This window comes from Equus quagga, unplaced genomic scaffold (assembly GCF_021613505.1).
Source record: "Equus quagga isolate Etosha38 unplaced genomic scaffold, UCLA_HA_Equagga_1.0 203_RagTag, whole genome shotgun sequence".
In the NCBI taxonomy this organism is placed as follows: domain Eukaryota; kingdom Metazoa; phylum Chordata; class Mammalia; order Perissodactyla; family Equidae; genus Equus; species Equus quagga.
This window is the reverse complement of record NW_025798627.1, coordinates 8,049,264-8,062,170: the sequence shown is the minus strand read 5'-3', so window position 1 is coordinate 8,062,170 and position 12,907 is coordinate 8,049,264. Positions and strand designations below refer to the sequence as shown.

The 12,907-nt window shown below is 41.0% G+C and overlaps 1 protein-coding gene across 1 annotated transcript in view; it reads left to right on the top strand.

Moving 5' to 3' along the window:
• LOC124233466 (glutaminase kidney isoform, mitochondrial) overlaps positions 1 to 12,661 on the top strand; it is a 79,919-nt gene extending 67,258 nt beyond the window's left edge. Inside the window, exons 15-18 of the mRNA XM_046650569.1 lie at positions 5,900 to 5,961; positions 7,106 to 7,182; positions 7,269 to 7,332; positions 9,998 to 12,661. Coding sequence (XP_046506525.1) covers positions 5,900 to 5,961; positions 7,106 to 7,182; positions 7,269 to 7,332; positions 9,998 to 10,154 — 360 coding nt within the window. The 3' untranslated portion in view covers positions 10,155 to 12,661. The remainder of the gene's footprint in view (positions 1 to 5,899; positions 5,962 to 7,105; positions 7,183 to 7,268; positions 7,333 to 9,997) is intronic.
• Positions 12,662 to 12,907: the final 246 nt, after the last annotated feature.

The following is a 12,907-nucleotide window of genomic DNA, read 5'->3' as shown; positions in this document are numbered from 1 at the left end:
AAACTTTTGGTGGCTGCCTGCCCAAGTGAAGTTTCTCTTTACTATGGGGAGGCATGCATTAAACATCAGAGCCCTTAATTTATATAGGCTCCTGTTCTGGTGTGTCTGCTCTGTTTTTCTGTCCTGAGGAATGATTCATCAAAACACAGGTTCCATGCCTCTGGCAGTTTCTATTAACTCCTTGTTTTCTGGACCTTGGCCTTCTCGACTAGTATTTTAAAATTAACATAAGTATCCGTTGGGGAGGTGGGGGAATGAGCCTTGATTCACGGTTAGCACACCTACAGCCTTTGCAAGATGCGGCTTGGAGTTGGTGGAGGAGTCATCTGATAGGAGCAGCCTCCTCCTTCAGTTTGGTTTGCCCTGGTAGTCATTCCGGAATTTGTGTCAGTTCAGTTGGAAGTGTTTGTGGAACTCTTTCACAGACCAGGAAGTGGACTGTCCCTTAATGAAGTAACACTCCCTCTGCTGTCTCAAAACTATCAAACCATTCCATCTTCTCTCTTGGCATTCTACCCATAGGTGGTTTCTTGATTTATGCGGACCTTAAAAATATAGGTGGCGATTTGCTAGAGTAAAGAGGCATTTGTGGTTTTAATTTTAATTGGTACCTGTGTGTGTGCTGCCTCCTAGCGTTTTTCTGTCTTGGAGTGAATGACATTCATTTTGCAGTCTAGCTCCTATCTTCTGATTTGGACTAAATTCAGCCCAGCAGCTAGCCTTTCATTTTCATGAGAAGAATACCTAGCTTCCATGTTATTCTTTAATAAATTTTTTTAAGGTAAGCTAATATTTTCCCCCCAATTACTCACAAAGCTTTTCTACATTAAAGTTTTTAAATTTATTCTCATTTTATATTTCTTTCTGAGCTGAAGCATGCTTGTGAACAAAGTATTAGTATACTCTGAATAAACTGCTTTTATTCTAAAACCCGTCTTTCTTGGGCCTTTTAAATAAGAAATGTCCTTTGAGAACTTTGGAAATAGTGAATTAAGTGACTAAGTGACACACACTGTATATAATATCTCTTCAGACCAGCTTCAAACTAGTCTAAATTCAGAATTTTAAAAAGGGACGTAGTTCATGCACGCAGTCACTGAAATAGGTCAAGGATGTATCGCTTAAGACTAATATACTTTAAAGAATAAGAACTATGGGTAGTTAATATATGAATGGTGTGCACATCAGAATTCTGGATTTCCCTTGAGTAGTGAGGGAGATAAAATACACAAGTAACTATACCATGTATAATAGTGCCACAGTGAGGCAAAGGTAGGGGAAAGAGAGGACTTCTGACTTAAGAGATTGGAGCAGAGCTCACAGAAGAGGGCTTAAGAATAAGATGGCAGTGAGAAACGGATGGAGAAAAGATGGTTTCAGGGACTAAAAGATGGTTTCAGTGGCTTCCTAGGCGCAGCAGGTACATTCGGGGTTCTAGCGGGAGAGAACCTTTCTAATCGCTGAGTCCTTGGCACATGCTGTGGCAAAGCACTAGTTGTGCAACTGGCAGCAGCCACGTGGATAAGGAAGGCTGGACGGGATGCCTGGGGAGAGTGGAGGGAGGGGCTTTCAAAGGCTTTCAGGCTAGCCGCTGAGGGAAGGGGAGGCTTTGATAGGAATCTAGCTCTTCCCCAAAGGAGAGAAGGGAGCACAGAGAAAACAAAAACAAGGCCAGTAAGTAAGACCAGTTTTGCTCTGTTGAGGTTGAGAGAGAAAAATAAATTACGCAGACTGAAGAATCTTGAATGAAAGGCTAAAGAATTTAGATTTTATCAGGAATATCTGTGGGGTCTTTTGACACTCCCTTACTGAGAAACCTGTACTGATCAGAGCAGTGTTTTGAGAAAATGATTAGAAGTATGTGGAAAAGTTTTGGAGGGTGGAAGGAGGACTGGAAGCAGAGGCACCAGTTAGGAGGGTTGAATAAATTTGGTGATGATATTTGCAGATGTAAAAGTTGAGGGAGGTAGGAGAATTAATAATGATGACAATTTAATCCCCAAATAGTAGTAACAAATTGAGTATTTGATGCTTTGGAAGACAACATTCATTTAGTCAGTCAACACATTTCTTTTTATTGAGATATAATTGGCATACAACATTATATGTTTGTGTGTAACGTGATTTGAGTCAACACATATTTAATAAGCACTTAGGATGTGTGGTAGTCACTGGGGTTCTAGTGGGGAAGAGAAAAGATGAGGCCTGTGGCCACATGGAGCTTACATTTAATGGGGGAAAGAGACAAGAAACAAGTGTGTATGTATCTATCTGTCTGTCTGTATATATGGTGTCAGATAATGATAAGTGCTCTGAAGAGAAAAAACGAGATAAGAGATAAGGAGTGATGAAAACCAGGGCAGTGTTTTCTAGTCTGTGAGATCCCGTTTGAGCAGAGGCCTGACTGAGGTGAGAGGGAGCCTCTTCACTCCCTGGAAAGGAACCTCTCTGGCAGCAGCACAGCACGCAGAGGCCCTGAGTGCCCGAAGACCAGCAAGGAGGCCATCCGGCTGGAGTGGAGCTGCGAGGGGCAGAGGGGCAGGGAATGAGACGCACATGTAACCAGGGAGAAGAGCAGTTAGTGTCCCAAAGCCATGGTAAAGAGTTTGAAGTTTATTCTAGGTATGATGGGAGAGCCACGGTCTGTGTTTTCAGAAGATCCCTGTAGCAGCAGAGTTGAACAAGAGGAATAGTTAGGAGGCTGTGGAGGCCTCCAGGTGAGAGAAGGCAGTGTCTCAGAGCCAAGGGCCATAGTCATGGAGGTAGTGAGAAGTGGTGGGATTCCAAATCTGTTTTGGGGTAGAGGATTTGTTGGTGAGCTAGATGTGGTTGAGAGAGAAATAGAATCAAGGAATACCCCCCCAGGGTCTATATGGTGGGTTTGTGTGAATTAGAAAAAGCTAGTTCTGCCTCTTGGCATAAGCAGACCCTCTCAGCACGTTTGTGTGAAGAAGGCTCCCTTCCTCCCATCAGATGGACCTGAGTGCTGGACACCACCGCCGGGTGAGAGGAGAGGAGAATAGGCTAGGTACCCCGACTTGGCCAGGCATCCTTGTGGAGAGGACTCGACCTGTGCAATCCAATGCAGCAGCCCTGGATGACGACTGCGTTTTTGGCCTGAGCAACTGGATGAACAGTAGTGTCATCTCCAAATGAAGGAGACTGGAAGAGGTGCAAACTGGGGGTGCAGGAAGGCAGTGGAAATCAAGTTCTACTTTGGGTACGATAAGTCTGAGATGCCAATTAAACATCCTAGAGGCAATGCCAAGTAGGCAGATGGATATGAACTTTGGAGCCCAGTGGGGCATCATCAGGGCTGCTGAGAGATTTGCTGCTTTTGAGTTTGAAATGACAGCATGACAAGCAAGTGGAGGTGCAGAGTTAGCGTTTAGGAACAAAGATTTAGATTAAAGTTGTACATTGGGAAGTCATTCTGCACAGAGGAATGTATGCAACCTTTGAGGGAAATTATGTTGCAAAACAGGAAGGCTGGAGACTGCCTTTGGAATATTATTATGCAGTGGAAGGTAAAAATGACTCTGCCAAGCACCAAATGGGAGGAAGATGCAGGTAATGCAGCATGATGGAAAACGAGTGAGGGCATAGAGCATGTTGGAGAGATCAGAAAGAATCAGGGCTTAGCAAGGCTGCTGGAGCTTTTGAGGATGCTATTTAGAGAGAACAGTGGGTGTGAAGGTAATCTGCAGGGAATTAAAAATATGAGCTACTTTCAGAAAATAAGCACTGAAAGAGGGTAACATAGGGTTACATGTTGGTTGTTCAAAATAGGATGAAGTGTGTCTGTATTAAGGCAGGATAAGGGAAGCTGTGAAGGAGGAAACGTTGAAGGTGCTAGAAACAAAGAGGATCTGGAGGATAGGTGTTTGAAGGAACAGGTGGAGAAGTTACTCTCAGAAATGAGGAAGGATAGATACTTTTTGTTCTGAGGCTTGGAGAGAAGGAAGAGAAAATAGGTTTTAGAAGCAGGAATTTTGCATAAGAGAGGAGAGAAAGGTGAGAAGAGTTTGTTTCTTAGTAAAGTTGTGGTCAGAGTCAGCTGTTTTAGGTGACAAGGCCTGAAGAAAGTGTGAAAGGGAACCAGTAAGAAAAAAAATTGTTGAACAGTGATGAGAGACCATTTGGAAATACAGAGAATAATTTGTAACAGTCCATCAGTGTTTTCCTATGGACCCAAGAGCACAAGAGGAATTGAGGATTCCAGACTGATCCAAATAAAAAGGAAAGAAGTTAAGGGCACCTGGAACAATGGTTCGTAACCCAGAAGAGTGCATACAAAATCACCTGGAGACCTTTTTCAAAAAACTGTTTTCCTTAAAATGTATCAAATTGAGGTGTGGGAATAGGATGACTAGAAATGGGGGAAGAGAGGCTTATATATACTTTTAGAACATTCTGGGTGATTCTGTTAAGTTTACCCCCACCCCCTCACTAGAGAAAACTGTTCTGACCTTAGGGTTAGCAGGAGATTGACAACAGAGTATATGCTGGCTAGGAGCAGCAAAGGGTAGCTGGAAGGGAAGCTAATGGGCTGAAGGAATGAGTAAGGTTTTCTGGAGTGACATCAACAATAATAGTAAGGAGTAGTAAGATTTTGGGGGTGTGCTCAGCTGGTTAGACAGGGACAGGTTCCTGTACTGCAGAACTTTACAGAGCCTTTCGTATGCTCATGAACCTCCAAGAAGGGAATTTAGTATTTTAAGAACATATCTGACCACAGGACACTTTTTTTCATGGAGCATTTGTGGACTATTTTTTGCCGACCACATTTTGAAAATACTGAATGCAACGGTTAATTCCAGTTCGATTTAAAAGTTCACAGGTGTGGAAACGGGAAGCCACAGTGGAAAGGGAGAACGTCCAGTTTAAGATCTTAAAAGCACAGCAAACAGGGCTGTGGCTTTGTTCCTGGATAGCTGGGTTCCTTACTCTCCATCCCTCCACTGAAACTTCTGTTTTCTACTATTGAGTCCAAATCAGTTGGATCATCAATGTGAAAGTTGAAGTTGCAAAGTATGAGACAAAAGTGGGGACTTAAGGATTATTTACAAGCAGTGTATGATCAATAGTTCAGTTTCTCAAAAAAAAGGGTTGGATGAAGTCTTTATGAAAACAGACCAAAATCCCATGGCCTTTAGTGTAAGTAGCCTTATCTTTAATTATAAGGATAAGAAAGTGGCTAATTGTCAAAAGAAGACACACTTTGAAGTCTTGGAGCATTTGACAGCAGTGACTCAATATTTGGGGAGTTTCCCCAGCTTTTGAGCAGGGGCAGTGTCTTCGGCTCTAAGAATGCCCCAGATTGTACTGCCTGAGCATTGAACTGAAGACTCTCTTCCCGGTGAAATATAGTCCTATTCTTAAGTTTAAGATGATTAATACTGAATGTTGTCTCTTAAGATTTCCAGAGAAGCCAGTGATTGGTGATTGCTGAGGACAGTGATTGCTGGCAGGGATTAGACATTTAAATAGCGTGATTTTAGTTTTTAAGAATGATGTACTGTGAGTTTCACCAGCATACAAGTCAGCTTGCAGAGCTGAGACATGCCAAATGAGAAAGGTCATAAACAATTCTCAGCTGCCCCCACTGTGTGTTTCACAGGTCACAAGTTTCCATTCTTTCGTGCCAGTTGATATCATCACTCCATTCCTTCCCTTATGTGTCCTATCTTTATTATTGAATTTTCTCTCATAATCCTCTATTAAAAAAGAATTATTACACACGTGCATTCTCTTTGGTTACGGAAGTGTACTTGTGATAACTTTTGTGTGTGACCCAGCTGAAGTATTCAAAGCACATGGAAAGCACTTACTGCTGACAGTTGTACATTCTATGTATTTATTTTCCCCTGCAGATGCCTGAACTTTCTTTTCTTCACAGGTAAAGTCAGTGATAAACCTTTTGTTTGCTGCGTACACTGGAGATGTGTCTGCACTTCGAAGGTAGGTTAACAGGGTGGATGAGCATTTGGTTTGCAGATGTTTATGAAGTTGCTTCTGGGCAAACAGCCATTTTAAGGCTAAAGTCTCATTTCCATTTCCCTCTAATAAAAATGACCCAAGCAAATTTCTATTAAATCCCCACTGCCAGCGCGTTAGGCTTGCCGTGCAGTCTGGTCCTTTTCTACCTCCTATGAAAGCCCAGACGTCTGTTTTCTCAAGTGGTAACTTCCTGCTAGTCTAGCTGATGAGTATTAGTGTTTTACTGGAATTGAGCAATGCCTTCTCAGTCCCCATCTACCCTCCACTCCCCATCTTTGGAGGTAACGGGAGCAGGCAAATAGGGGCATTTGGCATTCTGCAGATCACCAGGGTTAGAAAGGCCACATAGTGCTGTATTCTTAACAGAAGGTCTCTTGTATAGTTGCAGCTGAACTTTAAGGTGGAAAAATGTCTGTGCTTAATTTCCACCTGTTTTAAAGTCTGCTTAGAACTTGCATCAACGATACTGTATTATAAACTTCAAAGTGGCTAAGAGACTAGATCTTAATTGTTCTCACCACAAAAAAAGAAATGATAATTCTGCAATGTGATAGAGATGTTAGCTAACACTGGTGATCCTATTGCAATACACAAATGTATTAAATCAACACCTTGTACATCTTAAACTTACACAGTGTCATATGTCCATCATATCTCAATTTAAAAATGTGCACTTTAAAAACATTTTTTAACATAAAGTCTGATTAGTACTTGTAAACTGTAGACTGTAAAATATTAAACAATGGAGGTCTTAGTGAAAATATTTAACTGTAGGATAGATATCAGTTTCTTGCCCTTCTGAGGCACAAATTTTGGTATAGTTGTGCCACTCTTCTTGAATTTTGAACAAAATGTAATGAAGCTTAATTCTGTGAGAGGTGGTGAACGTCTCCTCTTACCCAAAGGGCCAAGCTCAGGAAGAGAGGTGAATGGCATTTATCTGGGACGCCTGTGGCGGGTGAACTGAGAGTCAAGTTTCCATGAGTGAGCCTGGTGGAAGGATGGCCCCTGTCTCATAGGACCTTAGATTGGACTGATGGAGTAACTGTTACAAGTGTGAATTAAACTTTGCATATAATGAATAGCTATGCTTACAAATTTTCAGATTTGCTTTGTCAGCCATGGATATGGAACAGCGAGACTATGATTCTAGAACAGCACTCCACGTAGCTGCCGCAGAGGGTAATATATACACCACTCATCTTTTTTTTTTCCCCAGACTAATTTCTAATCAATACTAAAATCTGCTTGTTTTGTTTTGGATATAGGTCATGTTGAAGTTGTTAAATTTTTGCTGGAAGCCTGCAAAGTAAATCCTTTCCCGAAAGACAGGTGAGCATGAGTGTTACCTTCTAACATGTAATTGGGAGGTCGGTATTTTATTACACAGGGCTATCATATTCAAGTGATGGCCTGTTCAAATCCATTCCATGTATGTTGGAGACACTCCTGAACTTGCTATGATGTCTTATAAAGGCGACACACAAAACCTTCTTTCTGCTAGGGAGATCATTCTCTCTCCCATATCTTGTTTCTTATCTAAGAATGGTCTCTCATGTAGAATTTCTCAGGTTAGTCTGAAGGTTAGTCAATACACAGTATGAAGAAAACAATTCTTTGTGTTTGGAAAGAGAAAATAGGAATTTTGTCCTTAGGAGGCTTTTTACACAGGGTAGACAAGATAAACATTTAGAGAAGCATTTTAAAACTGGTAAGAAAATTAGTGTTACAGAACTCCAAAATGAATATATTGGAGTTTGTTGAAATTTCTGGATTTGGGTGGAGTCAGTTTTAGAAGCCTTCGTGGAAGCTGAGTTTTAGTCAGTGCTTTGGGGAAGAGACAAGACTTGAAGGCACAGCGGGAAGAGAAGGGCACTCTATCCCCAGTGGGAGAAGTCGGCCTGGAACATACTCTGCTCCTGGCCTCTCCTTCGGGTCCACAAGGAAAACTGTCAATCAGAAATAAAGCTTTAGAAGAATGGAAGGAAAAGATACTTGATTGAGAGGTTTGATATGTATGATGAGGAGTTTGGATTGGCTATTTGAGGCCTGTATTAAGTAAGTTGGAGCAAAGTGATTATCCTCTAGCTATTAGATACTTCTCGTTCAGTAAGGTTTTACTCTTTTTCTAAGTTACAGGTTTGGGTTTTATTAGATCAGCCTGCAAGAAATGCAGACAGGTTATGTTGTCGGTGTCTGTAAACTGTTAGCAGTTTTGTCACTGTGATAACACTTTGGTTATCCAACTTTATTCTTACAGATGTTCAAAAGCATCATGATTAAAATGACCTTTATTGGCAGTATTCTAAAACCTCATGGTAGAGTGACAGTCCTCCCTTTTTTCCTCCAAATGCAATGCCCATACTAGCTCTTTCTAGAGCAATAAACTGAAGAGCATCGTTCCCCCATCCCTGTGTCTGTAATCCCAACTAAAACACTACCACATGCCGGAAATATTGACTGTGCTTTGTATATTTAAGGATTGAAATGTTTTGTTTTGTTTTTTGCCCTAAACTGGCCTCTAGGAATGTGGAAGCAGAAGTACCCATCTGATAGGCAAAAGTTAAGCTAAGTAACTAACTTGGTAACTGGGCATTCAACTATTTCAGAGTGTAAACTAAACCTAGGCAATTCTTTGCTCCGTTTCTTAGAATCAGTGTCACCTCAAATTGTAAAATAGGTTTGAGTGAATTTAGTGTATTCTTTAAAGTTGATATTTTGCATTATTTTATGGAAGGAGAGTTGTAGAAAAAGTAGCGTGCAGTTAACATTCAATTTTCCAAAGAGACAGATAGTTACATGCTGTAGAAAAAGAGTGAAAAGTCCCTCCACCTCCCAACTTAGGGCCACTGCCTGCCTGAAATAACGAAGGCCGATACAAAAGGAAAAGGCAACTTAATTCAGCTGTTTTTTGAGAAACACAAAGATATATGTAAAGTGTTACTTACCTGATTTTAAAAATTAAGAACAGGCTGCTAAACTTTATCCAAAAACATTTTTCAAGTGACACTGCTTTTAAAAACCTTTCAGTTCCACATCCTGACCCCACATTAAGAAGGTAAAAGGTTAGGGACAGAGATGGAGAGGAAAGAAGGAAAGGGAAAGATGGAAAACCAGGAGGTGGTGAGAGTGGCACATGAAAAAATGGAGTCCAGGAGCCTGGCAGCCACGGAGACGTGAAGTGACATGCGTACAGAGAGAGGATGGGAGAGGCTCCATGGTTGATGAAGTGTCGGGGACCCGTCATCATACTCTGTCATTCACTGGGCTGTGAGGTTCACAGTGCTGTTTCCTCTTACAAAAGCCTAGTTAGCTGATTAACCACTGCCGGCAACTCGTTTCTTCTCTTCAGTGTTCATCTGTATGGCTCTAAATAGTACAGCCCCAGAAACACGCTTAGCATGAGAACGAAAGGGTTGTTATTCTTCTAGTTGTGTAGTGGTCCCAGGAGCCCCTGGATTCCCATCCTTACCTGAGATGATGAGAACGTCAGTTCCTCTGGGCCGATCTTGCTCCTCCCATGTGTGTTTGAGCCCTAATGAGGTCGGGGTTATTTCCAGACTTCTGAGATTTATTATGATTTTGAATTGACAGGAACACAAATTTTCTATCAAAGGCCAGGGTGATGGATGTTATATACCTGAACTTTCTTCATTTTATTTAAAGAGAGATCCTTTGGGCTTTGCGTGAAGTTAAAATTCAGGAATGCTAGAGGAGTCTATCGTATCTGTCACCACTAGAACTTCCCCTCCACAAGCACTTAGATATGGAAACAAGATCTTTTGTAGAAGATATTTTTCTCTTCCTTCCCATATCCCAAGTTGTCTCTGGGACCACTTTTGAATTATAAATCCCTTTCTGCATTTCTTCAAATAATATTGCTAAAATGGCTAAATTTGATTGGCCCTTTAACCTGCATTTAGAATCTAAGAATGCTGGATTATCAACTTTGTACAAAATTACCTAACAACCCGGTCCACACTGTGCGCTTGCTTAGGTGGAATAACACTCCCATGGACGAAGCGCTGCACTTCGGGCACCATGATGTATTTAAAATCCTCCAGGAATACCAAGTCCAGTACACGCCTCAAGGAGACTCCGACAATGGGAAGGAAAATCAAACCGTCCATAAGAATCTCGATGGATTGTTATAACGGTCTTAATCCCAAGATTTAAATCACTTACCTATTTAATTGTGGAAAATGATTATGAAGAACGTGTGTATTTCTATCTGGTAGTGATGTATATTTTACAACATTTGTCATTTCAGTGTTACTGGAGTTTTCTTCATTGTAGGCACAGGACAAATCTGATCTCTTTGGGAAAAAATAGAAATAAAACAATCTCCCTCCATAATGTGAGCAATATTTACCTCGTGCATTGTATAACTTGATGTACAAGAATAGTTACCAATGCTAGCTTAACTGTGTGATCTTCATCACTTATTTTTGTGCGTTTTGTGAATTTTCAATTTATAGTGATGATCTGCTGATATGCATTTATAAATTAAGCTCTGTTGTGCAGTCAGTCCAAATGGGTCAAGGCTGTCTTTAGAAGCAAAATAGTGTGATTTTCATGACTTCAAATAGAGATTTAGTTTGAGTGTTTGAACAAGTATATGCTTGTGTGTTGAATATGTCTCCCACACTCTAGCTTCATGAGGTGACTCTTTAAAAATTATAATAGTTAACAGCTGTCAGTAGAATAGACCAATTCTGATTAGACTTTATCAGGGAATCTGTTTAAGATACATTTGGTGACCAAAACATAAGTGTGAATGTAGTTATAATACTTTTGAAAAACTTTCCTTTTTCTATATCCCCTTTGTCCAGCCTCTCTTCCCAGACATTTAGCTATTTGCCCCTCTCCTTTAGCTGGGAAAGGGGGTGCTGGCATACTATGCAGTTTTCATGTTCTCCACAAGAAGTCAGAAAATGCCTCATGTTTCTGGCCTCTGAGCTACAACTATGCTGTATGTCTACAGAAGATGAACCAGAGACAAATTCCTGAGTACAAAGCAGTCGAATTCATCAGCCTAAAAAAGGAAGGCATGTGCTACTGCAGCTCTTTAAGAGGATATTTTTCAGCTTCCAGGATAAAGATAAAGATAAATTCAGAAGTGCTCTAAGCTACCAAAGTTGGGAACTGCTACAAATAATCTTTGTTTTTAAATCTGGCATTAAAAGTCTGCCTCAAGCTATTTGTTCTATTTGGGGGACCACTAAATCACTCCAGTTTTCTCCCGGTTCTCTAGTGTATAATTTTTGGTGGCTTTATAGTTTAATAATAAGAAAAGGCCATTTCACTTTAAATCGAGACCCATCATTTGTCTTGGGGAGGAACTGCACGTATACTTTATCCTATCATACCTCCAAGGTAAAGGGTAGTTAATGAGGATTTCTGATATTAAGCGTGCACGCGCGCGCCCACACACACACACACACACATACACACACACACAAATGGACTTCTTTGAAGCTGTGTTTAGTGGAATGAGCAGAATCCTCCACTACACAAATGCTAGGTGTTACATTAATATAGCAAATTCCTTTTTTTCTTTTCTGTAAGCACACACTGCTTCTTCCAAGCCGTATCATGCCTGATGGCCCCTGGCCCACCCTAGCAGCCGCCAAGTGTTCTGATTTTTGCTTCCAATCTAAGTCAATGGCTTCAGCCAGCACCCTCTGCCTCCTCTGGTGGAACCATGGCCAGTGTTCCTTAACTGATCTGTATCAGGCACAAAGCCTTTCTCAGGTGTGTCTTTCTGTGGGCATTATGGTGGCTTGGCGAGCAGCCCTGCTGCCGTGTCCCTGCCCCGTGGATCAGTCCATCAAGTCATGTAGACAGGTAGTATTTGCAAAATGCTGCAGAAGAACAGCATTATCCCCAAAGATATTATGGGGTAGACACTCTTTAATTGAAATCAGTTGAAATAACTGATCAAATAGCAGCTTGCTTTGTATGATTAAAAGGAAACATTAGGACAGTTCAATTGTGTGGCTTGAAGATTACCAATGATTTTGAGGCTTTTCTCTAATAAAAAGAGGTTCTAAGGTTCTAACTATTATTTGGGAACAAAGAGAGTTTTCATCTTTTCTCAGATCAGAACTATTTTGGAAAATCTTTGTGGTTTAGTAAAATGTGTCCTTATTTATCCATGAGGTTATTTATGACTATACGCCAGTTCCTGCTCTGGCCGTTTGCTGTTGGCTGGTAATAATGAGTGCATTTGGTTTCCATGCTTTTGACTGTGCTGTTAACTGCTGCCCCCAGTACACTCCAAAGATCTTATTGTTTTGGCTTGAGGATTACATGTGCTTTTTCTGTATCATGCGAGCTCTATATGGTCATGTTATTTAAAGCTTTGTCTACATTGTTGTTTCTGCTGGTCTCAGTTCTGTGCTGTCCCCACTGCTGCCCGCACTGCCCTTTAGCTGCGAGCTGGATCAGCTATCAACCATTTGATGCTCTTGTCTGGCAGGGACTGAATGACCTGACGTTGGATTTAGATTCTTCCTGGGGATTATATGGCTATGAATGTATTTGCTTCCAGAACCTCCCAAAGTGAATCTAATCTTAAAATTATAAGTTGTAAGTATTCTGAAATTGGGAAATACTTATTTTAAATGAAATCAGGTAGTGTTGCTTTTTACAGTGTAATAAATACATGTATCAAAAAAAACTGTGAAAAATGAATTTTTTTTTTTGCAAACAAGGTTTGCTCCTACATCACTGGGTTAGGAACTCTGTTGAGCATAGAGACTGTCTAGTTGGTCCACATCCATTTCTAATGCCTACTATGAGACAGGGCCTATGCAAGGTGTCAGGTGGGGTTACCCTCGTGATTAAGGTAAGAATCCTTCATCCTTGAAGGTGAGAGGATGGACAGACACAACTGCCGTCCCCT